The sequence below is a fragment of the Neopsephotus bourkii genome, unplaced genomic scaffold (assembly GCF_033783945.1).
Source record: "Neopsephotus bourkii isolate Nb327-2 ecotype Australia unplaced genomic scaffold, CSIRO-AGI_Nbou_v1 NB_1508, whole genome shotgun sequence".
NCBI classification, from domain to species: domain Eukaryota; kingdom Metazoa; phylum Chordata; class Aves; order Psittaciformes; family Psittacidae; genus Neopsephotus; species Neopsephotus bourkii.
Window position 1 is genome coordinate 4,694,633 of NW_026901984.1, and position 27,419 is coordinate 4,722,051.

The window sequence follows — 27,419 nt, forward strand, 5'->3', positions numbered from 1 at the left end:
TCCAGTTTGGCTTTGGTTTGACTCTGCAGTGAATCAGTACAACTTGATAAACCAAGAGACAGCGCTTTATTTTTTTTCTGCTCGGGTAGTCTTCTGTCAGTTCACCAGTTGAATGCTGCAATGTTGGGTCAGATGAATGCAGTTTCCACAGGTTATGAGTGTAGAATGTCTCCTATTAACAACAGTGGGTCATTAAATTAAATACATTTAGTTGTCTTACAAAACACTGACATTACAGCTATGGAGACATATGTAATAATTATGGGAAAGTACACGAGTGATGAGAAGTTAATGTGAACCTACATGCCTTTGTTTTTAATCACCTCACTAAAAAGCATTTGCTTTTCAGTCATGTTAGGATTATTATCTTTTCTCAAAACCGTATTTTCTTAGCTTGATAGTTGTATTCATTTGAACTGATAGTATCCATGTGTCTTAGGTGAATAAGCTGGAGAACAGCACCAGTGTTGCGCTTTTGGGTATTCATAAAACCTTATTTTAATCTTTTCAGGTACCAATAATAAAGCTTACTGACCAGGAGACAGAAGTGAAAGTTGACATCAGTTTTAATGTAGAAACTGGTGTGAAGGCAGCTCGATTTATCAAGGAATACATGAAGGTATCAGCCATGTAATGAATGTTATACTGCTTGCCAAAGATGTGCTAGATGCTCAGCTAACATTTCTCAATATGGCTTAGACTTTTGAAAGTTGATTACTGAAGACTATAATCATTAACACTAATTTAACATGAATATTTTCATTTATTTTCTGCTGGTGTCTATTTAGTGTTGCCTTCGAGTGCTAGGTGTTTGTGTGGATAAACCTGTGCACTGAAGGGACTTACGCATTCATGCTTAGATCTGCAGATAGGTACTAAACTTTGCAAGTCTGAAATTTTGTTTACCTTGAATTTGTGGTGCTTTATTATTCTTCTGTAGTTATATACTTAAAATCAATTCTTCTGCAGTTACCTACTTAAAGTTTACTTTTCATACTCTGCAGTAAAAGTATGGTTTAAATAGAAACCTTTGACTATAACGAGTGACACTGGCATTCAAAGGAGGATGTGAAAGTCTTCCTATTTGGGGGTGGGTATAAATATGATACGTAAGCTGTTGGATTGAATAAGAGTTTAAGTCTAGCCTTCTGTTTTTTAGACTAAAAAAAGGCATGTTTCAGTTCTTCCAGTGGAAACACTTTATAGAGCACCACTGAATAACATTTTTGTATTAGAAGATGAATCTTACTGTGTTGAGATTGTGTAGTTTGTTTCAGAAAGTTGACACAGTCATTGATAAGACTTACTTTGCTTTGCAGAAATATTCTTTGCTGCCTTATTTGATTTTAGTATTAAAACAGTTCCTCCTTCAGAGGGATCTGAATGAAGTTTTTACGGGTGGAATTAGCTCTTACAGCCTAATTTTAATGGCAATTAGTTTCCTGCAGGTAAGTCTGTTCCTTGTTTGTGTTCTTTAAAATATTTTGGTGTATGTACTTATGTCCTGTTATGGTGCTGATTCTTTAGACTCCCCTAGCAATGCACAGCTTTACTGTTACGGTTCTAGGTATTTGTTCATTGGCAGCTCCTATGGACTACCTCTCAAACCTCTAAGAACTTCTGTGAACAGAAGTGAGCTGAAGCAGCAGCAGGAGCCTTGCAAAAAAGCAGAGGCTGTACATTGCTTTTTATATCAGGGACTATGATTTGGATTATGCTGCTGTCCTGGACAGCCTATTCCAGTGCCTGAATCATTACTGGTATTTTGTAAGTCTGCCAGGATGCAGTTTAAGTTGCTTCCTAGACTGATTGTGTAGAGTAGTTGATGTGAGTGTTTATTAAAATTCTGAAATAAGTCAAGTTATTTTTAATTACATGTTAGTTTGGTTTTGACATACTGACAAATATTGTAGGTAACTAATGAAATAGCTAATGAGTTATAATATCTTCTAGTATATTTTTGTGACAGTAAAATTTGTGTATGATGACGTACAATGTTAGTATCACTCATGCTATGGTAATGGAAATACCTATATATTCTGTTGCTGTTAATGATTAATTGAAATATTACTATAATTTTTACTTACCATATATAATATGGGGAGGTTGAGGTAAAAAATGCATTTTAGTTAGGGTAAATAGAACCCCCCACTACTTTTGAAAACATGGGTGATTGATTTTCTGGGAAGAAGCAGGCATTACTCTGTTACTAATTAATCTGTAATGTAGTTTGCAGTACTTTACTGCTTTTGGCTTAGGGAAAAGAATTTACTAAGCCTCAAAAAGCTGGAAGAGGAGGGGAGTTCTTTGGCTTTCGGGTACTGCTGAAGTGCTGCCCCCTCTTGGTAGTTTAAGTATGTGAAGAATTAATGACTCAATTCAGGCTTGTGTAAAGCTTTTATACTCAGCTGTTTAAATGAGAGCTTTTTATTGCACTGTGTTGTGGTCTGAAAAGCATTAATTTTTAATAATTAACAACTTCTCTGTCACAGCTGCATCCAAGAATTGATGCCAGAAGAGCTGATGAAAACCTTGGAATGCTTCTGATAGAATTTTTTGAACTCTATGGAAGGAATTTTAACTACTTGAAAACTGGTATTAGAATAAAAAATGGAGGTGCCTATATTGCCAAAGAAGAAATAATGAAAGTCATGACTAATGGATACAGACCATCCATGTTATGTATTGAAGATCCTCTCCTGCCTGGTAAGATTGTACACTTGCAGTATTCTGGAGCTTTGGCTCAACTTGTGCTCTACCAGCTTGTGTTAAAGTCCTTAAAGTGTGCTAATGAGTTAAGAAGCTGCACAGAGAAGAGACTGTTGCTGATGTCAAGGTACAGTTGTGAAGATGGGCTGAGGAATAAGGACCTGAAGTCTCCCAAGATTCATTGCCTGAGTAAATTGGATTGCATTCAGACAGTGCAGCTACATAATGCATTGGAGAATCAGAACTGTTGAGTGTGTAATAAGATTCTCTAAGCAGTTCTGAGGGGTAGTGAAAGAAAGATGTTCAGGAAATCCTAGAAGAGGGTTTGCTAGTAGGAACAACTTTGTTGTTCTTTACGAGAGAATGAGAATGGAGGGTGTAGCTTTTTCTGCCCACAGTCTGTGGTGCCATACTTCAAATATATTATAACATATGGGAAAGAAATGCCTCAGATGAGGTACGTGTCCTGCAGTGTGGTGCAGTAAAGACTGCACTGAAATGTGTGTATATCCATGAATGGGTAGCAAGGGACCAGCTTTATTATGGTGTTGGTGTGAAGAGTGGCTTGCGTAACTGACTTCTGTGCTGCACAGGGACCTTCAGGGAATGCCAGTTATATTTGCATGTACTTTTGAAAGTAATTTTTTTTTTTAAGATCTGGTTTTCATTTGGTAATCTTCAAAGTAATCATGATTAACTTTGGCTGACCTCCTGAAAAAAAAAAATCCAATGTTATAGTACTCAGTTTAGATTCTATTTAGACTGTCACAAGTAACTGAAATTCCAAACCAGCTTTTTAACAAGTCAATTTTCAGTTAGTTTGGACTTCAGCATCAGTATTTCTAGAATGTAATTGGCACTCAGACTCCATACTGTCACATCTTGTGGGTAGATTGCTTATGTACAGCACTCTTAAAGCAAATACCATGGATCAGGAGCTGAAGTCTGGCACCTTTCTATAAATATTCAATAGGATGAATGCTCATAGTTCTGTAGAACAGGTTTCAAGCTAAGGTACTCATTTGCCTAACCACATCTCTGATATGTTTTTAGCCATGTGTTTGTGTCCATCATGACTCTTTTGCTTGGCCAGGCATGAAGATAGCATTTGTAGAACTTTCATTGTGTTACTGAGATTTCCTTCACTAGCTTGCTAGCAGATCCATGTGAACAGCAGCATGATCTGCATTTATTTATAGTCAGAAACATTTACTGTCCTCCCGTTCTGTTCCTCCCTATCTGCTGAGGATTAAAAGAGAAGAAATTACATATGCTGCGCAATGTTTTAATCACCGCTAATAGCGCTTTGGAATTTTTAGTTCTCTTTGACTCTTCAGAGAAGAAAAAAAGGTATAAATCCAGTATGGGCTCTGAACTGATCCTGGCATAAATCTTGCAGAAGCAAAGAACTATAGTTTAGAAGACATCTATCTATCAAAGAGCTGATAAGAGTTAAATTTTAGATGAGGTTATATGGGCTGAGATAATGTAATTTTTACAGGGTAGAAAGTTTTGGCAAGGGAAATGAAAGCTGACAATAGTTGGATGTTATTTGACTACTGTGTCCCATAAGGATATTTTCTGGCAGCTACCACAGAGCTTCAGAAAGAGGAAAATTACATAGAACATATAGGATGGCTCTTTGAATCAGAGGAATACAGCCTCCTCAGATCTAGACCTAATCGCATATTCCTATAGTATCTAAAAGTACCTGTCAAGTGTATGGAGATAATGTCTATAATTTTGCTAATTAGTTTAGTTCTATTACTGCTTGTGTCCCAGTACAAAAAACTTTTCTGTTGCTTCAGGTCTTTGCACGGATGACAAGTAGTCATCTCTACTTGATTAGCTTGTGGTCAGACCCGCTCAGTATCTAAGGGTCAGTGCCAGTACTGTGGAGGAGGTGGGAACTAGTATTTTGGTAAAGAGTGGACACAGGTATTTCTTGATTAAAGTGTGCATAAGATTCTGTAAAATTTTTCCCTTCAAACCTTTTTGCACTGTATGCATAAGTTTTAAATCTTTTTTTTGCTGTCCTTCTTTACCCTCATCAGAGATGTTTGGAAGAAGACTTTGAAAGATGACTCCTTAATCCAGACATCAGCCAAAAAGTATAGAGTTGAAAATAAAAAAATCAGTGTCTTGAGATTATCCAAGTAGTGCAAAATTCCCTCTGTGAGTGTATGTACTTAGTTTAGCAGTAGGATGCTGAAAGGTATAACTCGTAAGAATAGCTTTAGATTATTTAGGGGACAGGATTAAGTTCAGTGGGATTAGTTCTTTAAGGAGGAAATGTATTTTCTCTGTGTGAAAAGGTGATGTCTGGCCAACAGATAAATGATGTAATCAGAAGGGTATGATACTTCAATTCTACCTGCTCAGTACCTTCTGCTAGTTCCTAGATTTGGAAGGAACAGGAATCAGTCTGTTCTGTTGTTGTTTTGGTCATAGTGGGTTTTGCTCAGATTCTCCTGGGTGCTGTAGAGTTTCCTCTGAAATTCTCAAAGATTAATTAGGGTGATTTGAGAACCAGTATTTCAACAAAGATGTTGGGAGTCTGCACTTAAATGTGGGAAGTGTGCTGAAAACCAGATTTGGAATGTCAGGCTAATCTAGTTTGTGATGCATTTTTAAGTGGTGGTTTATACTTGATCTCTTGATCTTCATAGATAGCCCAACCATGCCAAGTGCAAGGTCCTACACCTGAGTTGGAGCAATCCCAGGCACAGCTACAGGCTGGGCAGAGAAGAGATTCAGAGCAGCCCTGCGGAGAAGGACTTGGGGGTGCTGGTCAATGAGAAAATGAACATGAGCCAGCAGTGTGCACCTGCAGCCCAGAAAGCCAACCGTATCCTGGGCTGCATCAAAAGGAGCATGATCAGCAGGTCGAAGGAGGTGATCCTGTCCCTTTATTCTGCTCTTGTGAGACCTCACTTGGAGTATTGTGTGCAGTTCTGGTGTCCTCAACATAAAAAGGACATGGATCTGTCGGAACAAGTCCAGAGGAGGGCCACGAGAATGATCAGGGGACTGGAGCACCTCCCGTATGAGGATCGGCTGAGAGAGGTTGGGGCTGTTCAGCCTGGAGAAGAGAAGGCTGCGTGGAGACCTCATAGCAGCCTTCCAGTATCTGAAGGGGGACTATAGGGATGCTGGGGGTGGACTCTTCATTAGGGACTGTAGTGGTAGGACAAGGGGTAATGGGTTAAAACTTAAACAGGGGAAGTTTAGATTGGATATAAGGAGGAAATTCTTTCCTTGTTAGGGTGGTGAGGCACTGGAATAGGTTGTCCAGGGAGGTTGTGAATGCTTCATCCCTGGCAGTGTTCAAGGCTAGGTTGGACGAGGCCTTGGGTAGTATGGTTTAGGGCGAGGTGTCCCTGCCCATGGTAGGGGGGTTGGAACTTGATGATCTTAAGGTCCTTTCCAACCATAACTATTCTATGATTCTATAACATTGTTCGTCTTGTGTTAGAGTCCTAGGACAGGGTAATGAGAGGAAAATCTCTCTTGTCATCATCCAAAGAAGGGAGTTTATATAAACATCTTCTAGCTGACATAATTTCTGTTTATCCTGGCAGTTATCCTTTCTTTGATGTATAAAAAGTGAGAGCATTCATTTAGAGAACTGTAAAGCCAGACACTCAGAAATATGTTCACAGGAACATGTTGGAGCAGGGTAGATGGTACCATCCTGGAAGAGGTTTGTGCAGAGTTGGTCTTGCAGTATCATGTCGTAGAACGCATGACTCTGGTTGCAGGTGACATATCTTTAATCTACAGTTGTAAAACAAACTTGGCATTTATTGAGCAGATTGTTACAGAAGTTTATTATTTTATAATAAGCCTTGGTGAATAAGATCATTATAAAGGGCCTCGAGTCATTTCTTATTCTCAGAACAGGAATGAATTTGATCTTGATTCAGATTGGAAGTGGCAAGAGTAACTAAATCGTAGTTTATGACTTCAAGTTCCACCTGCTCCCTTCATGAGAAAGGTTGTTCTTCATTTTGAACTATGGGCATGCACAGAAGTTCTAAAACTTATATTCAGTGTCTTTTCTTTGAAAAGGGACTAATTTGCAACACTGATTATGCTTCATGTTGCTTGCTTTATGTTTTGATAGTTCATAAATACAGGAAGTAATTAGATTTGAGATTGGCAACAACTATTGGCATTATCTGATCTAGCCTTAGTGGCTGCCCAAAATTATTCACTGTAGCTTTTCAATATCTGGTGTTTACTATTAGAACCTACAAATATGTGTATATAAAATTATTAAAATACAGAAATGCATTAAAGTTCGTGTCTGAAAGAGCCCCTTTAATGCTGAATGTTGCAAGAAGTATTTACTAGATATCTTAACATAAAGGGATCTGCTTCAATACTAGCTCATGGTCTTACCTTTACCTTTTCAGGCCACCTTCTTAAAACTGCTTCAGGTAATGGAAGGCTACCTGACAGGGTGGTAATACTGATAGTGAGTGATAGAAATCTTAGACATGCTCCTTTAGGGATGAAGACTTTGAAAGAATGAGGACTGAATTATACATGAAATCACACACCATTGTTACTACTGATGTATCAGATAATGAGTGAGGTTTTTTTTTTTTTTAAGAATGAGAGCATTTTGGTTATGTGCTTTAACTAATTGGTCTGTAGACTATGTCAAAAGAAGGATGCTCAGGTGTGTAAGATGGGATCTACCAATGAGAAGGATTTCTCAGAATAAAATCTATTCAGGGCAGCAAATGCAATTATGTGGCCTTCTAGCTTCTTCCCGTCTGTTGCTTTCTGGATTGGGTAGGAGTACCTTTGTACAGACATGGCTGGTACAGCTCACAGTAGTCCGCATAGCAGCTCTGGCTTCTGTACCTGCTTTTCAGCTGCAGTGCAAGTCAGAAGCTCTGCAGATTATATAATTGAATAAGATATGTTTATTCAGATATTTTAATGAACTAATTACAGATGCAGAATGAGGCAATCCGGGAACTAGGCATGCTATGGCATGAGCTATCCTGCCTCTGTTCTCAAGTCTGCTTCAGTCAAGACTCACACGCAACTTAGTTGGTGGTTTAAACTAAACTGCCTGAGTTTGCTGTAAGTGGATTAGGGAAGGCTTATGATTTCTTTTGGTGGCATGACAGTGGAGGTGGCAATAACTGATGAAAGGAGTATCTGACAGTTTGTAGCTTCAATGTCTTCATTTTGGTGTAACACTATGCAAGATGCGTATCAAATGTAGCTGCCTTGGCACCAGATTAGCCTAAACTAACATAATTTGATTTGGTATGTATTCTTGAATTCCTGTTATGTGAATTCATAGAATCATTTGGGTTGGAAAAAGATTATGGAGTTGAACTTTAGATGGACTTGAATTCAATGGTAGGTGCAATTGTGTGTTTAACCACTTCTATATATTCCATACCTGTATTGTTTCTCAATTTAGTTCTGTCTTGTGTGTATGTTTAGCATGTCATTATGTGGAAGGTGGCATTGTTGTAGGACACAACAATGCGTCCTGACCCTGGAAAAGCTGTACTGAATTAATAATAATTTATCCAGTAGCATTAACATTTTTGTGTTCTAATTTCTTGGCCGCTGCAATACCTTGGTCTCTATTCAGCTGTGTTTGGACAAATTTGTTTGTGAAAATGTCTGCTGCTTTGTAGCACAGCTTTGAATTTAACCACAATGTGTTTCTTCCTAGATTTGCTGTCCTAAGCCCACATTGTTTTCTACTTCAGGACAGTTCAATTGCAAATATGCCACTTAGGGAGCCTTTTGTAATTTGAGCTTAGTAACCACTGGATACTGCAGCAGTGTGTTCAGAACAAGGTAGTTATTTCAGTAAATAGGAAATATTTCCTGATAATTTTTTATTTTACGTTATAAATGACTGAAGAAATTGTGTTCCTCACATGCTCTGATTTTCCCTGTTTTCTTTTTTATTATGCTTTTCTGTTAAAGTGGCATTATGGTTGGAGAATCTTGAAGGACTAAGATGTATTCTCAAGCAGTATAGCCAAGGCTATTTTATTTTTCCCCTGGATGGCAGACCTCAGTACATTTATCTATAATGGCTTGCTGGAGAAAATACTTAAGCAAGTAAAGGGTTCCTCTAAAGTCAAATTCAGCCTCATTGGATTTTGTCTTGTGAAGGACAGAGTCTGTCTTTTACTCATCAATTGTCAAAGCAGATTTTTTATTAAACCCTTTTCATGGGCTCTGATCTGATTTTCAAGCTTTAAATAAACATGTTCAGTGGTTCATTCCTTTTCAGTTCATTCCTTCTTATAGCATTTCAAACATCATTCTAAATGATGCTTGAATAAGGGAACCTTTTACTGTAAGCAGCTTTCTACCCACTCAAGATCTAGTCTGTATTTTATACATGCAATTTGAAGGAAGTTTTCTCCCTGCTTCTGCAATTGAGTGGTGACAGTGAGCCTTTGGTGTCTAGTGCCAAATATATCTAGAGAAAAAAGAACCCAAATGTTTCTTCTTGCTAGAATCAGCAAGATCTTTCTGGGTGTTAAATGGGAGACTGATGCTTGTACATTGTCACTGATACAGAATCTTTGGCATGTTGTTAAATTCTGCAGTTCCTCACACATGACACTGGATTTGGAAGGAGTTCTGCTATAAATGTCATTCATGCTTAAAGAGGGGCAACCAAGAAGTGCCACTAACTTCATCAAAATACAATTTCATACTAACTTCTGGAGTCCTCTGTGATAGGTTTGACAAACTGGTTTATCCTGTGGAGCTAAATTATCTCTGTGAGCTGGTTTATCAATTAGTTTTGATAAGGTTAAGTGGGGATTGATGATGTAAGTATACCTGGCCATAGGAAGATAATGTGGTTGCACAAGTGGAATTTTAAGCTGAATTTGGCCTGCAGAAACTCTACTGGTAAGTGAGACATGATGCTTTAAACTTGGTAGCTTCCCTCTTAAAAGACAGCTGTAAGAACTTTAAGCTGGTCTGTATTTTCTGTTTCTTTCAGGCACTGGTACTGGTATTTTGAAAGTGGTAAATTGAATGCATGATATTAAGTGTCATTCATAAGGTTAGCTTCTTTTATTGAGACAGGCATGTTTAGTTGTTCCTTATGTGAGTAGGATGGACTAACCAGTTTAAGCAGATTTAAGCTGTATTGTTAAGGTTTCTGAGCTGTAAGTATGAATAATTTTCTGGTTACTGATATTAAAAAAAAAGATGATCTGATGACTGTCACATTATTTCAGGAAACGACGTTGGCAGAAGTTCTTATGGTGCCATGCAAGTGAAACAAGTTTTTGATTATGCCTACATTGTTCTTAGCCATGCAGTATCACCACTTGCAAGATCATATCCAAATAGAGATTCTGAGAGGTAATTAGTCCACTTTTTGAATATTCATTTGTCTGTATAATCAATTAGAAATGTTTGGGTCTAAATCAGTAAAAGTAATATTGTTATTCTTTAACTGTGGCTGTATTGAAATCTGCCCAGGGATTTGGGCTGCCCAATGGTGTAAGAGTGGTGTAATACCTCAGTGTGCAGCACTGAAAGCACTGAACTTAAGGCAGGCTGACAAAACCCAAGGTGTGTCTAATGTGAGGTTCTCTTAGTGTGGAAGGGATCCAGAAGATAATTGGTCTTTCTTCAAATATTCTGCGTAAAGTGTTTCAAAAGACGGTCTGCTGGTTTAATGTTTGGAATGATGAATGTCTGTACTATGGCAGAAAGAAATGTATGTGGTCAGGTTCCTTGTTTAGACACAAAACTAGACAAGGTTAGAAGTTTCTCTTGTTCTTTAATACATGATCCCATAAGGTGTTTTAAAAGGCTCGATATGTAATTAAGCTTTGAAAAGAATCAGTTCAGTTTGGTCATAATGTCAGAACTGCCATTAAAAGCATACTTGCAAACATGCTGTTTTTAATGCAGTTCTTAATGTCTTTGATAGAAATACTGTACAGCTAGTAGTGTCTCAGCTCTCGACATTTGCAAGTTTTCTTTTTTTTGAAAGGAGGAGGAGAAAGGAAAGGAAGGTGTGTCAGCCATGTTGCATTTGCATTCCATCTGCTCTAGCATCTGTTACACTAACTCTCAGTACAAACTGGGACTAGATCAGAGGATTTCTCTTTCCTGAGACTTCCCTAGAATCCCAATGGCTTTAAGCTCCCCAGCTAATTGCAGGGGGGGGATAGATGTAACAAGTCACATAAACCATCTAGGTACAATTCCAAGGTCTAGTCAAGCTGTTAACTTCCAGGGCATTAATGTCATTGGAAAGCAAAATAGTTCTCCTACAGTAGGCTTACCACAGAGTGGATTCAGTCTTTCACTTGTGGATTTAAAACTGGCAGTATTCTAATAGTGCCCATGAATCTCCAAGTTTTCTGTGGTATTGAATTCACAAAGATTGAAATTGCACTTGTGCCTGTGATGGAGATACGAGTTATACACAACACATATTTGAGACTGCTGTTTTAAGACAGGTAAAAGGTATATCTGTTAAATGTGTACTCAATGACAATTCTTGGTACTGAGTGCAACTTCTTTCATATAGAAGTATAGATAGGACAACTTAGGGATTCCTGAATTTTTGCTTGTGTCTTGGGTCCTGGCCTTCATTAACTTCTCTGTGGTTCCAAATGATATAGTTATCCTCTTATGAGATACTTGTGTTTATTACAGACATCAAAAAGTACATTTGTAAAATGCATTTAAAGGAAGCCTCAGATGTGAAGTGCACATGTTGATGACATGTACACCTCTTCCTGTATTTAGGAAAATGTTTGAATCTTTCACAACTTCAAACCTAGGAAGAAGCCCCAGCAATAGTGTTCAGGTGTTGCACATCTGACCTGGCTGCCACCTCTGGGCTGTCTGTTCCAGTGATGTCTGAGTCTTGGAACTCGTCATGCCAGTGGCTGCTATTCTGTCTCTCCCCACAAAAGGGAGTGGTGTGACAAGAGAAACAGCATTCAACAAAGTCCTGTGCGCAAGTAGTTCCCCCAGCATCAGTCTTGTCAATGCCAAAGCACCTGTAGGTGGATGATGAGCTGTTTGACAGAACCTCAACAGCAGTTCATGGTCAGTGTCAGTTGTTATTTCCTGTGCTTTGGTGATTCAGGTATATTTCAGATCCTTTTTCCGCCTGTTAGGCAGCATGTTCCATGTCTTTATAAAGATTTTTCTGGTGGCCTGACTTAAGTAGCCTTAGCCATCCAGAAGCCCTTTGTCCTGATCCATTTTCTTCCCCCCCCCCCCAGGCTTGTTATTGAGAGGTTAAAGTGTAAAACAATGGGCTCCCTTTAAAAGCTGTGACTCGCTGTATGACATTCTGCTAAAAGGATCAACAGAGACCAAGCAAAGAGCACTTGAAAGGCTAGGAAGTTGCAGGAGGCTGAACTCCCCAGGCTGCCTTGAGTTTATTCAGTTCAGTCATAATTTGAGCTAGCTTTCCCCTAAGTGGAACGGTTTGTTTGTGGACTACCTGGTAGGTTTGAATTCATATTGACTCTTTCCAGGCAGAATTTTTGTGTTCAGAATTCTGTTTTGTAGGTAACACTCTTAGTAGATTTCAGATTTTTCTAGGTGATCATTGTTGCTTCTCTTTTTCAGGCCTATTCCAACTCAAAGGAGCACAAGCCTGAATTAATTTAAGGTTTTCTAGCTAGCTGCTGATTCTGACATTCCCAGCATAGAAAAGAGTCAGATTTTGGTCCTTCAGCATAGGCCTTATTCTTTCTCATGTTCTGTAGTAGCGAGTACCACAGAATTATGAAGGGTAGATTCAAGTCACTCTTACCAGCATCTTCCTTCAAGCTTCCAAATATGATATCTGGAATGTAATGGGGTTTGAAAGCTGTCTTCTGTCTTTGTGGAAACAGCAGTTAGCTGAGTCCTGAAGGTAGTTCTTACAGCTACAGAAATTCGTTAACGCTGTTTTGTCTCCAGCCTATCTCAGCCATCCTCCTTCATGATCAGCTCAGAAGAGGCTGGTAAATAGTTCAGTAGATTTTATTAGAGCAAACAGATTCCCATCTGATAGGCAAATCAGAAGCAAGAGAAGCATTAGAAGTTCACATTTGGGGGAAGATGCAGAGAATGGTATTGTACCATTTGATGACCGTAAGTTATGCTGAGCTGGATGTAACAAAGATTCATCCTTTGGTGTTAATACATATATCTGTAGATAAAGCTGTTGGCTTACATGTTGGCTTGTTGCATAGTTCAGATACAAATGCGTGCTCAGACTGCATCTCTAAACAGCAGTGTAGCCACATTTGGGAGGCAGAAGATGTCCTGTGGAGCAGGGAAGGGAAGATTTTTTGTGCTTTGAAATGTCCTTTCAGTTATAACTTGACTTTTGAGTCCTTGCTTTGTTTCCTAATGTTGCAGATTGGTAATATGTTCCTTCTTGTTGGTGCCAGACATGTGGTACAGGTGAATGAGGGAAAGGGACTGTCATGCCACAGGCCAGAGTCTGAGGCAGCCTTGGCAGGGTTTTGCTATTGCATGACTGGAGTTGTCATTTACAGGTGATAATCTTCACAATGACAGTAGTCTGGCCATACATAAAGTGGGCTTTCCATCTCTGTGCTTGAAAGCTGTTTGGTCTTGTCCTAGTGTACAACCGATAGTGTTCAGCTGGTCTAACTGCTAACAGGTCTGTATGTTAGGTTTGGATTGCCCCTGCTTGGCCAAGAGAGTGCTGGGAGGTGTCAAAGGGAATGTTAAATTTTCCTGCTAGGTCTGCTGACACAGAAAGCAGAAATGTGCTGTTTGAAACAGTCCTCCTTTTGCTTCACATCTTGAATGGTGGGTGGGTGGCTGTCATTAGAATCATGCAGTCTCTTTAGAGAGGTATCAGCAATATCAGCTTTTTCTGCACAGAGTATTTGTCTGTTTTAGTGTTGTAGGGGTTTTTTTGGGGGGGTGGTATGTTTGTGTTTTTTATTGTCATGCTCGTGGTTCTTAGTCTGCTTTTAGGTTATATTGTCCTTTTAATACCAGGGGCGTATTTTGTAAGCTCAGTTAAAGCCTACTGAACAGTTACTCTGACTGTTCTTTCACAGACTGTATGGGGTTTTTATTCCTGCTCTGGTACTCACTCATTTGGAGCCTGGCTGGAGGTTTAGGTATCTGATTTTACAGAATCTTATGGCAGCAATCTGAGCCTGTTATAAGATTTACTTACACTGTAGTTGTGCTGTAGTGACAGCTAGAAAGTGTACCCTATGACCTGAAGGCTTGCAATGTGTAAAAAGAGGAGCTTCTAAGCTCTTATAAAATAATGGAGGTATTCCTAGTTTTACTATATGGTAGTATTAAGGAAAAAACCTCAGAGGGGTATCTTTCATAGGAGAACTGTCTAATTTTATGAACCAGTTAACTGGATAACCACATCTTCGAAACAAGAAGAGTTGTGGGAGTGTCCCATATTTCTGTATAAATTCTGGCCTTAGCAAAAAAAGACAACAACAATCCAAAAGTGTGGAATTTCCTTATACTAGTGGTGGGGTAGATTAATAGGTTTTTTGTTCCCAGGCATTTTCAGTTTGGAAAAAAAAAGAAAATACAAGCACAATTTTTAAATGTTTATTAAAAACCCAACAATCCACTGTTCTCTGATCCTGTGGATGTGCTTGAGTCACATACATATGAAATGGTGTACTTGAGAGTAGTATCTACTTGATCACATTTCCTTCTTTGCTGCTATATTAAGTATGTGGCAGTATAGCCTTAATTACCTTTCAGTTTCTTATGTCTCCTAATGAATGTTTCTAATTTTGGCATACAAGCAATGTAACATAGATCTGCCTTAGAACTCCTGAGCTTATAACTTGGCAAATTTCTCTTATTTTTCTAGAATTATTTTCTTACCATTTGTGGTAAAATGAGAGGCTGGGGCCTTGATCTCTGTCTGTGAAATCAGTTAATGAGAGATTTCTACAAAGGTTCTGTATGTTTTAACTCTGCTGTAATTGTTGGTGTAACAGTAGTTTCACTATTTATGCCTATTTGACAGGAGACAGTTTTGATGTATCAGTCACCCAAGCTGATAAAAATAACATTCTATATCATTCATTTTCCTTCTGGTGTATGAAGGTATGACTGTTGATTTGTTTCTGGGAAAATATTCCAAGAAGCTTCAGACTTGACAGACTCCTTCATAAAAACTTCTGTCACTCCATGTTCATTTTCTGGTTCTAAGAACACAGCTGGTAGTAGTTGGGAAATGCATAGGTTATTCTGGAGTAAAACCTCAAATCTTTCTGAAGACATTCTCAAATGAAATTTTTTGGTTCAAGATTTCCTTCTCTATCATGGTGCTGAAGAGACCCAGCCTATGTTTGAGCCCTATACTGGCATTACTGTCTTGAAAACTGCAGCTTCAGGGCCACAGCTGATCTCTGCAGTATTTGTCATCCCTGTCTTCATTCTGTCTCCTCTGGCTTAACTTCCATTTTTGAGATTGAGAAATCAGAACTGCACTGAGTATTTAAAATGCTGTTATATCATGGAGTATACATCAACAAAATACTGTCCTCTTTTTTTATTTGTTCCTTTCTTAGTTGGCTCTACTTAGCTATTGAACTGTGGTTTCCAAAGAGTTATCTATTAGAATGCAGATCTTTAGCTGCTGAGTGGTGACAACCTGCATGTAAAATTCAAGATTTTATTTTCCAACATGCATCATTTTATCTACATTACGTGTAAATAGAATGGTGGATGACATTAATTCTATCCATGAGGGGGAGGCCCTTCTGCAGCTATTGGACTTATAACTTAGTTAAGCAAATATTTAACCAAATAATATTACAATGCTGGATTGTTTTTTTCAGTAATAACATCCTGACATATCTCTAGAAGTGGAAGACTAAACATGGAATGTGTGTTGTCTGGTGTTGCATGAAATAGTAATGTTTAAACCAGTAGGAGAATTAATGCTCCTTTTTAAAGTGTTACTATAAAATGACCTAATAAAGGTAGTCCAGATACTTTTAGGTGACGCATGTCCTCCTTTTCCGTTATGCCTAAACCAAATAAACATTCCAGTACAGGTACAGTGTACCTTTATAATGTGAAATACAGAATAAGCTTAACTGTAACCACTGAAGATTTTCAAAACTAAAATAACATCAGCTTCTCCGAGATGCTAATTTGTCACAGCCCAGTTTTGTACAATAGCCAGTCCTTCATGTATCTTGAGTATGGAGTTCAGTGTTTCAGCCACTTGTCCCTGATGAAAGGAAAGCTTGAAAGGCTAGTGCTCAAACAAGGATACAACTTTTGCTTAAGTAGAACTATAATTCAAATAGCTGAATATTGGGAAGGCATGTTGGAAAAACATTGATTTGTGCTTGCTCATAACTGGTCACTGTTCAGCAGGACCATCTGGGCTTTTTTTCTGTGCCATTTGCTGTTAAGATCTTCTTAAAGTCTAACTTTGGTTTTGGAGCCAGTCTGTGTCTTACTTCCACTACCTCACGATCCATGGTACTTCCTTTATAATTGGGGGGGTGTTCCACCTTTCAAGCTGTCTTGCAAATCTGTAAGCAAAGACTAATGAAGCTGTCTATAGCTTGAGGAGCTGGGAGGTTAATGTCTTCAGTGTGTCTCATGACTGTTGTAATCCAGATTGTGGAGAAAATATTTTCTGCATTGAGAAATGCAAGAACCTATAAATTGCTTTTATCAGGTACACTGGTATCTGCATGTATGATCTCGATAATTAAGATGCATCCTATTTAGAAATACAAAGTAAAAATCTTACCTATGTGTCAAGGCTTGCATGTTAGTATGGTAGAAGATAAGTAACATACTAATTTAAAAATTGTGACACATTGGTGGGTTAAATGGTGTGCTAAGGCAATGAAATTTCAGTAGGACTCTTTGGTTAGGGATATATTAAACTGACTTCTAGCATAATTTGATTGCTTGTTGAAATGCGTGCAAATATGTAACCAACAGTCTTTATTTAATACTTAATTGAAAAATTTTTTTAGCACATTAGGTAGAATCATCAAAGTGACCCAAGAAGTGATTGACTACAGGGCCTGGATTAAAAAGAAGTGGGGGAGCAAAATTAATTTATCACCTGAACTTGGTAGGTATAGCAGGAGTCTTTGAAACCAACATAAATTTTTTTCTTGAATTTGATGTAATTCAAAGTACTCATGCCTTGAAATTAATCACTTTCAGAAATGCAGGAAAAAGTAAAAGGAATTTGTAAATCTCTAACCCAAGACTAGTTTTCTCTGAGCCTGTTTTTCAGTTAGCGTGTTAAATCGCAACTCTTAGACTTTGAGGCCCATGTGTTTGTATTCTGTGCTCTGAAATGATACTTATGTTTTCTGTTAACAGATAATAGGTTGAAAATAAGAGACCACATAGCTCCGTGCAATGGAGAACAGCAACAAAACAGAGACTCAGAACCATCCTACAACCAGCGCTTGGCTTTGTCATTGGCTAGTACACAACAGTTATCTTCCGGCTCATCTGCCTCTTCTGTATCATCCCTCTCCGGCAGTGACATTGTAAGCTTTTCCTTTTAATGGGTTAAACTCACAAGAAGAAGAGTTTATAATTCTCTTCAAAGCCTTTACTGATAAAACAGCAGTTAATATGATACTATCCCTAAGCTGCAACAGCAGATTAATACCTTCCCCTGCTCAGAGCAATTACTGAAATAAAATAACTTTTTCAGTTAATTAATCAGGTCTTAATTCCACCCTAAATCTTTGGTGCTCTTTGTGGTAGTAGTTAGATGTAACAAAAATAGAAACCCCCAAGTTAACACTAACTAATTAAGTAGAAGAGTAAAGAATACATCTTCATAAGTCTTTCCGTCAGGCAAAATCTCCAATTGTCGGATTCTGGTCCTTTTTCCCCACACCCCAAATGGAGCTGAATAATATTCCTTACTATATTCAGTCAAGCAGGCTGTAGTCTCTTCAGGTATGTTCCCAGAATCTTAAGATTCTGTAAGGTGTTTTTGTTTCAGTATGGAGTAAAATCAACACAGAATTGGACAGTGGAGATTATAAAGCACAGAATTGCATTGCATGGCATGAGGTGCTCATTATAAATCTACTGAAGAGGTATTAACTGGAACAAGATGTAATGTTCAGTTAATTACAATAATGAATAACTGGATAATGCCAAGAGAGGTCCAAGTACCTGTTTCTTGACTGATTTCAAAAACTAGTCTAATATGGAAGTACAGATTGAGAATTGTATTCAGTAAAAATATAATAACTTTTGAGGGACAAGTGCCTTCTGTATGTGTTCTGGTTGCTTTCTGTGGTGCATTTACACTACTGGATTTTCTGTGTTGAATTGTCTTTTCACTTGTCTAGTGAAAATGGTAAATGTTTTAGTTGTACCATCTGGCTAATGGAAAAAGAATGGCATGATGCTTGCCAGTGATACTTGTAGCCGTGCTTCTGGTTTGAGTATGTCAGTGTGAAAGATTTTGCTGCAATAAGTTTTAGGGAAAAATGCAAATATTTCCACAGGATTTTGCCCTCCCAGCATAACAGGTAGTGAGTGGTTGTGACCTCCTGTTAGTCCTTTTTTGCCTGATGTTGAAGATGAAACTTTATTGCCTGATGCCAGAGAAATTAGAGAAAGGTGAAGAAGAAGCTCTCAACAAGAAAGACCTGCAGCCAGTTTGGGCATCCACAATGTAAACGGAAATTCTACCCTTTCTAACAAAATAAAAAGCCTTATGCCTATGTGCTTGTGACAGACCATAGTTTAAGCCCTGGTTTTCTATTGTATTATGTCCTTATTAGACTACCAGCATGTTATCTTAATTTGGAATGGCAGGTTTCTGACAAATAACTGGTAAGTTGAACTTGGATATGTGAAGGCGAGCAAGTTCTGGTTGAACAGTCTTGAGCTGCAACTAATTCAGGAAGAGAAGCCTATTGTACCAGATTAGAAGAGCCTATCTGTGGCATGATCTAGCATAATCCTGTGCCCAGGTTCCAGCAAAGGAATATCTAGCATGTGTGACAGGTGAGATTTATGCCAAAACTTCTGCTGCACTCTAAATAGGTATGAATTGGTGAACTTTGGTACCAGCTTCAGAGCAAGGGAGTATGAATACAGTGCATCTCATCACTGTAGAACTATAGGTAGTGTTAGCTCTGACCTTGTGAAAGGATTGTTCTTCAGGAATGATTCTGTATTCATTTAATCTTCTGGACTTCTCTGATACTGGAGACTGAAAGCAAGGTACAGATGAAGAAAATGCAGTAGGCAAGGAGATCCTAGATGGACAGTTTGATCTTTTCCCATTAGTTAAGGTATTAATAGCAAAATATTCATTCCTATGGTGTCACGGTTTACCTTAAGCACAAGATCTGCATCCAGACACTGTTTCTGGAGATGTGTTTTGAGTGACTGCAGAGTATCTTTTTCTGTGTATCAACTACAAGATCCTAGCTGTCAAGTTAAGAGACTTGACAGTGTATTTGCTTTTCAATTTACTGCTAAAGTTTCACTGGTAATAGTAATCAGCTTCATCTTGACCTTTGAGACCTGCCTGCCAATATAATTGGAGTCAACTCATTTAAGCTGAGGAAAAGGAAATAGGCTTGGCAACTTGTGACTTTTATTTGGTTCTGTTGCCCCTCCCTGAACTCCAGCTTCTACTGAAGTTCAAGTATTCCAGTTGTCCACTCTAGCACAGAGGTAACTATATTCTGAAGTCATTGCATCACTGTACACTAGCTGTAAATTTGGAGGTGTTCCATCTATTTGTCAAAATGTCCTGAAAGCAGTATTAACAGTATATGTTAAGCATGCAAGCGTTATCAAAGCTCATAGAGATCCTAGAATTCCTATTAAACCCTATAGTTTAATAGTTGGTCATAACAGTGGTCTATTTAGTTGGGTATAATGCAGCATTCTGTATGGTTTTTAAGCATGTGCTTCCTTGAAGGTCTGGCAGCATTACAGATTTTGCCTTATTCTGTAAATATGGCTCAGTGGCTGAATAGGCAAGGCTCCTGGTGTCTTGGATTTACGGACACTTCAGATAGCAATGGTTGTACATTTATTCAAGGAGCTGGTGTCAGAATACAACAATGAAAAGGAGCAGGTTTTTCTGGAGACTGGATTGCCATAAACCAGATCTAATGTTTAGAAGTCACCCTGTTGACTTTTGTATGTACTCACAATGTAAGAGTTTGAAGTTGCTACCCTGAGTTCTTGGCATTCCTGCTACAGCTTTCCTTCCTTTGGAGACCATACTGATGGAGACCATACTTTTGAAGATTAGAACTTGTGTATCACTGAGGAACAAGAGAGCTGCCTCCTTTGAGGACAGCCTTCTCTTTCTCCATATATTTTATATGTGTACACTTTTCCTGAGTACACTGCCTCAAGCTCAGGAAGACGATTGCTTTCATCTCTGCATATCCAGGACTAGCTTGTAGGGGAGCACACTTCTGGGCCACTATTGGTACAGCCCAAAATGAAGAGCTTGATCTGAGACTAAATCATAACTCCTATAATCCACATCCTTTCATGGATTTTCCAAGGCAGCAAAACTATTTACAGAATGGCTTTTGCTAGCACTGTCTGGCTAATGAAATTGTAGTTGTGTTGTCTTTCATAAGTGTCCTAGCAAACTGTGAAATCTTAGCCACAAAAGAAAGCTTTCATAAGGGCTAGTAAATTTTGGATCAAACACTGTGTAGGAGAGAAATCTGTCTCCTGTTATCACTATTAGTGAGATAGCTGTTCAGTTTATGGGTTTGTCTTACTGTACATAATACAGAACTCTGACTCTCTCACTGGTACTTCTAATGCAGTTCTTTGCAACATACTAAAGTGTCCACCATGTTACATCAGCTCTGTGAAGAATATAAGCATTAATTATCGGGGCAAACTGAGGAACATGCGGTAATAAGACTACGGATACACGGAATCCAGTTATCAGCATGTATTCGACTGTGTACATTTCTCTGGATTCTGTTAATTATCAAACTGATCTACGTAGTAAGTCTTTTCTGAATGAAATATTCTGCTGTGTAGGTATTTAAGATACCATACGCTGCCTGACAAAAAGGCACATTATGTGTTCTTCACTTACTCATGCAAGCAGGTAAGTTGCAAAATGCTGCAAACTTTTGCAAACTGTTCCACAATAGAAAATAAGCCTCTAGCATTAAGAAATCTCACTTTAACCTTCATCAAACTAAGTGATTATTATTATTATTATTAATCTGAAACAAGAATAAATAAGCTATGTTTGCCCCCAACTCTCTGCTTGTTCTGGCTAGTTGCGTATGTCAGTCTGAGAACCCAAGCGGTGACCAAATTCCTATTGAAGATGCGTTTTTTTTTATTTCCTGAGTGCCTTTTTTTTTTTGTTCTGGACTTGCACTCTGTAACTAATGACCTGGATTTCTTCTTGCTTAAGCATTGTGGAAAGCTGTTTCTTATTAGCTCAGGATGTCCTGAAGTAGTGCTGGAGAATGTCTGCTGCCTGATAAACAGTCTCTGCCAAGTAAAAATAATCCTAGGTATGTTTTTGCAGTCTCATTTTTTGTCTGGTATAGTTCCTGGTGCAAAGTATGCTCTGCAGTTTTGATGATGTTATGCCAAATAAAGCATAGCATTTTATGTGACAGTGGTATCTGCATATTAGTAACAGATGTAATGTCTTGTAGGAAGGTTTTAAAGTTCTTTTCTGCTACCTAACAGATACATAATCTCATAGCCAGTCCAGCACAGATTTTCAAAGTTGTCTGTTAGAAGTTTGGGTCTGAGAAATTTCATACACCTTATCACAGTGTTTCAGGTGATAATGTTCTTCGGGCTTTTAAGACAAGATTAGTTTGTGAAGAATTCTGCCTTCTCAAGACCACACAGTCATGTCAAAGTAGTTGAAGTTTCAGTGAACAAAATACTGATGTAGCCTGGTTTGGGGGAGAGCACAATCCTTGCCTCTATTTAACTTCTTAACATTTACAGTATGTTCTTTCCAACTGTTCCTGAAATCTTTGCTGTAGCCGTTGCTGTTCGGGCTTTATAAGAACCTTCCATCAGAACATCAGGGTGTCATATGCCCCCCGTTCCACCCCCATCAGCTAGGGAATAGGCCGAGCAGTATCTTCAGTGTTTTCATGGAATGTGTCTTTGCACTGTCTTCAAGTATATTATCATACTCGGTACTTTGATCAGATGCTTACATGTGAGAGTAGTATATAAATATGACTGACTAGTACTCATTATTCCTATCATTCTACTGAATGCTCACAAGATCCACACTGACTTTAAAACTGTTACTTACTCTGTAGTAGGTGTGGCTTAGTACTTGAACTCAAAATGCTTAATGAAGTTATCACCATCTCCCCTTTCTTCCTAGTAGTCAAAGACTGTGAATTTCAGCTTATTAGCAGGAACTGTTGTACTTCCCTATTCACTGTTAGAGGTGAGAGTATGTAACATACCTTACCCTAATAAATGTTGAGCTTTTAAAAGCAATTAAATTTGCAGGTGTAAGGCATGTGCTTATCTGCAGTAGAGGAGCAGACACTTCAGAATAGTTACTGTAACAGCTCTTCTTGTAGCCTTGTTAAATCTGTCTTGATGACTGATTAATATGTACGGTTCTTCTGAAATTGTGTGTGTAGGGAGAGGGAGAAGGGGGGTGGCCTGGAGCTGTCCAAGAACAAGAGTTACAAAGATTTTCCTGCTTTCTGCATGCCTGAATATTCACATGTCCTAACCAAAGTAACAATTTAAATATATGTATAGATGATCAGCTTTTTGTACAAGAATGCAGATTTTACCTTCCCTCCCCCCCCATCCTGAACAAACAGAGGTAAGTGCTCTGAAAAGTAGGCCTCATGATGATTAGTCTTTAAAAAAAGATAAAAGTGCTGACTTGCAGCCAGTTTGTTTCCAGATAAAGCAGTGGGCAACTCCTGGGCATACAAACACAAACAACCTGATGATACTAGGGAAAAGCATTTGGTTGACATTTGATTTAGGGAATTTAAGATTTTAAGCCCTAAATCATTTAAAACCTTTTCCTATTCTTGCTGTGCAGATTACTAACAGTTTCTGTAGACTAGAGGAGAGCAAATTTTTCCAGTGCTGCTTTTCCCTGTTTTCCTCTTTCACCATATAGTCTCATATTTATGTTTTTAACCCGTATCTCTGACCATGTGCTGTCCTATACTGTCTCATGCTCTCTTTCAGTTCTTCTGTGTCAGTCGCTAGAGCAGTCTTTTATCTGAACCCTCTGGAAGTAAATTTATGCAGAGCTGCAGGAGGAACAATTTTGAACACAGAATTATAAAGTAATGTTACTAAGTTATTCTAAGCAGCAAAGGGTAAAGATCAAATGTATAAATCGGCAAATAAAATTGGGTTTTACTACTATGGTGCTAGAGAGAAGCACACAATTTTGTAAGTTAAGCTCACTCTATTTTCTCATGCCAAAGGCTAGTTGTATTCTTCCATACTTTAACATTCTCTACCCTGCAAGAAAAGCCAAATAACCCCCTCTAAAATCAAACAAGTACTTAAGCTATTTTAGGATGGAAGAAAAACCTAAATTCAGTATTTCTGTTCTAGTGTGGTATATGTTTAGCTTGTGTTATGAGTCCTATAATTGCTTAACTTGAAAAACAGTAAGTTAAATTATTACTGTATTGTTAACAGTACAGACCAATTGAAAGCCTGTGAAATTTAAGTATTGGTGGTAACAAAGGAAGTTTGAAATTACATATTTCTGGGACCTTTATATAAGATGGCTTGTCTGAAATGCAGTGAATACTGATAAAACATGGAATAAACCCACAGTCAGCCAATATGGCGATGTTAAAGGCATGCTGTGTTTGTATTTAGTTTTGGTAAATACTAATTAGATTACACTTTAGTTGTCTTTCTGTTAAAACAAACACTAATGCTTTTGAAGGATGCATATTTTTCAGTTTGCTTGTGTTTACTGTATCTCTTCTTTCACTTTTCCCTTCCTGTAAGCACAATGGCCGTAATATTTTCTTTTTGTGATGAAGTTGACTTAAAGCCAGAAAAATCAGCCAATTGCTCTTTTTTTGGTTTCTTTTTTGGTTTTGTTTTGTTTTTTACTTGAGACTGTTTTGTATTGTTTATAGGCCAGTAAATGGAAGTGGTGCAATTGATTGATGCAAGAATTGATGCAAATTGTCTATCCCACGACTGCCCATAAGAAGTAGAAATTTTGTTCATCTCAGTTCAACTTTATTTACAGCATAGTTAAAGTTATGGCTCCACCCACCAAAAGGGGAAATGGCACAAGCTCATGTGAAAGAAATGAGATGGGGGGGTGCTTATAATCCATGAAATCACCTTGGAAGCAGAGTTAAGTATGCTGGGGCTAAAACCATTCAAGCAAGAGCATGCACTGAAGTTCTCTTACTGTATGTGGCCCTAAACTATGAAATGCCTGAAGTTTTCTGGTGTCACTCTGTGTTCCAAGGAATGTGGTTTTACACTTTTTCTAAGACAATCCAGTAGTTTGATGCTGTGGCTCAGGATGTTTCTATTCACTGGCTGCTCCTGCTTTTCTGCACTGATGTTCACCTAATCCTGTGTCGAGCTGATTTGGAAGGTGAAGCTAGTAACAAGGTGATTACTGTTTCTGTGGTTCACCTCTATGAGTTGGCTTATACATATGTTAAATGCTAGTTCAGGTATAAAAGAGAAGACCAGAACAGGAATAGAGGCAAAAGGACTAAGATTGACAGCAGTTACCTGTTAAATCACTTTAATTGTGAGAAAGGAGAGGAACACATGAAAAAAAAAAATCTATATAGCATAAAGCGTTAACTATAAACACCAATTATCTCACTATTTTCGGTTCTTTGCTTTCAGAGATGGAACAGTTTTTACTGAAATGGTCATTGTTCCCTCACAGCTTCCAGCTCTTGAATGTTGTGGGAAAGGGAAAAAAATGTTTAATTAGTGGGAGAAGTCTGGAGAATGGAAACATTAAGAACCTGTTTGCCAAAACCTCTGTACTTCATTCTTGGGGTGGTGGGAGTGGGTGTAAAACTCAAATCTGTCACATTAGGAGGAAGTGTGCATTCTATTGTTTAAGTTTTAATTTCTGAATACTGACTCCTAGGATAGAGTCTACCACTGGGCCAAAAGTTGGCAGACTTGGGACCATGAATTAATCTCCAGCTTTTAAAAACAAATTGTCTTGGAAATGGAAAGCTCAAAATGGTAGCTGTTGTTAACTCAATTGAAACTTCTCAGCTCACTACATCATGAGACAAAGCAGAAGGCACCACTTTTTCATGCATATAGAATCGTGGGAAGAAAGCTCATAACTGATTGCACATGAAACTTATGGGAACTGGACTATTGTCTTGAGGAATTAATGTACCAGTACAGTTTGTCTTGTATCTTAAGCCTGGAGTTATTAATGAAGTTGAAATAAGATGCTGTGGGAGACCTAATTAATAAGGAGCTCCTGGTGAGTATTCTTGCTGATGAGGTTCTGGGACTTGTTATAATGGGAGATGCATTTTGCATTTTTTTAGTTCTCTTCCAATGTCAGGAAGAGAAATTCCGATTGTAAGATTGCTTGAGCTCTTCATCTTTCATATGACTGGAGTATTTCACTATTTATGTCTAGACAGGAGGCTAGAGAATCCCATTTCTCAAGCGAAATTTGCAATTAAATGAGAGTTCATCAGTAACATTTGAGCTTCTAGGTGTCTTCTATAATTTGTCTTCTTTCTAATACTAAGGTAAATTAAAGACTTGACTCTCCAGTAATCAAGGCTATGAATAGTAGAAGTCTGCCTTCCAGCTATTAAGTTCTTACTCAGGAAGTTGAAACTGGCTTAAAAATATGTTTTAAAGTGGAACCTTCCCAGTAGGAGAAACTTGTATCTGGCAGGTACCTGAGCCTGTACCTGAAATTCCCATGTTTAAGTTTAAACCCATTACTCCTTGTCCTATCGCTACAATGCCCAATGATGAGTCCCTCTCTGGTATTCTTGTAGGCCCCCTTTTCTCCAGAACCATCTCTAGATGATTATTTTCCTTGCAGTATAAGGGATTCTGTGATTGGCATCCATAGTAATAATAGTCAAGACATCAGGAACTTGCCTTGGCTCTTAGTGCAGACCTTGTAGCTTTTATCCTTAGATTGTTTGCTAAAATCAGTTGAGGGATCTTACCCCTTTATTTTACATTCATATTTTTACAATGTAAACAATGTAAAAAAGGGTTCTGTAGCCCTTGCCCTAGTAAGGGTTAGGTCTTTTGTCTTCCAGACATGGATCTAAAGTGTCAGCATAATTTTTTGTATGCATTTACTTACCTGAAGATTTTCTGAGCTTCTGTAATGCTTCAAGTTTGTACATCACACTTCAGAATCCTGCCCAGAAGGCCAAGTAAGACTTAATCCTTCAGTGTAGGCAGTGCTTGTGGAAAATCACTTTTGTTCACATTGAGCTCAATTTTCTGATCACTGAGGTTGACCTTTTAGTTTGAGTAAGAAAGTTAATGCTCTTCCTCACAAAAGAATTCTGATGTTGCTGAATCGTTATATCAGCTCCATATAGCAATCCTGGAGAGATACAGTCTGCTTCTATGAGACATGTATTGGTAAATAACACTGAGGCAGAAGAACATACTCATTACAAAATTCAAATAAAGCAACACAAGCTTCCTTGTTCTGAAGTTTATGTAGTCTCACTTAAACCATATGACTTTTTGTCTTCGATCTGCTGTTGCTTCCATATGGGAGTTAACTTTTTGTTGCACAAACCCCTTAGAAATCTTATAAATGGGGGAAGTGTCCCTAATGGGCTAGGTATCACAGTATCACAGTATCACAGTAGGTTAGAGATTGGAAGGGACCTCAAAAGATCATCTAGTCCAATCCCCCTGCCGGAGCAGGAACACTAGGAACGTCAGGGGGTTTGAATGTTCCAGAAGGGCACAACCTCCCTGGGCAGCCTGTTCGTACCTACTGAGAAGAGTTTCTTCAGGTTTAAGTGGAACCTCTTGTGCTCCAATTTGTATCCATTACCCCTTGTCCTTTCTTGTTTGCCACTGAGAAGAGCCTGGCTCCATCCTGTGACACTCCCCTTTATATATTTATATACACTATAAGGTCACCCCTCATTCCTCTTCTCCAAACTGTAGAGACCCAGCTCCCTCAGTCTTTCCTCATAAGGGAGATGCTCCACTCCCTTAATCATCTTAGTTGCCCTGCGCTGGACTCTCTCCAGCAGGTCCCTGTCCTTTTTAAACTGAGGGCCCAGATGGACACAATTAGATGGGTTCACCAGGGCGAGTAGAGGGAAGGAGGACCTCTCTGACCTACTAACCACCCCCCTTCTAATACACCCCAGGATGCCATTGGCCTTCTTGGCCACAAGGGCACAGTGTGGCTCATGGTCACCCTGTGTCCACCAGGACCCCCAGGTCCCTCTCCCTCACTGCTCTCTAACAGGTCATTCCCCAGCCTTACTGGAACCTGGGGTTGTTCCTGCCCAGATGCAGGACTCTACACTTTCCCTTGTTATATTTCATCAAGTTATTCCCCGCCCAGCTCTCCAGCCTGTCCAGGTCCTCTGGATGGCAGCACAGCCTTCTGGCGTGTCGGCCACCCTCCCAGCTTAGTGTCATCAGCAAACTTGCTGATAGTACACTCAATTCCCTCATCTAATGTTGAT

At 38.7% G+C, this 27,419-nt stretch overlaps 1 protein-coding gene across 7 annotated transcripts in view; it reads left to right on the plus strand.

Annotated features, from left to right (window-relative positions):
• Nucleotides 1–27,419, plus strand: part of TENT4A (terminal nucleotidyltransferase 4A) — a 64,865-nt gene that overhangs the window by 23,510 nt on the left and 13,936 nt on the right. For 4 of the 7 annotated variants that reach the window (XM_061369658.1, XM_061369661.1, XM_061369657.1 and 1 more), the window contains exons 5-10: nt 512–619; nt 1,320–1,448; nt 2,493–2,706; nt 9,960–10,086; nt 16,719–16,819; nt 17,077–17,249. In XM_061369658.1, coding sequence (XP_061225642.1) covers nt 512–619; nt 1,320–1,448; nt 2,493–2,706; nt 9,960–10,086; nt 16,719–16,819; nt 17,077–17,249 — 852 coding nt within the window. Of the gene's footprint in view, nt 1–511; nt 620–1,319; nt 1,449–2,492; nt 2,707–9,959; nt 10,087–16,718; nt 16,820–17,076; nt 17,250–20,760; nt 20,831–27,419 lie in introns of all 7 variants that reach the window. The other 3 variants (XM_061369663.1, XM_061369662.1, XM_061369659.1) reach the window with 2 other exon arrangements.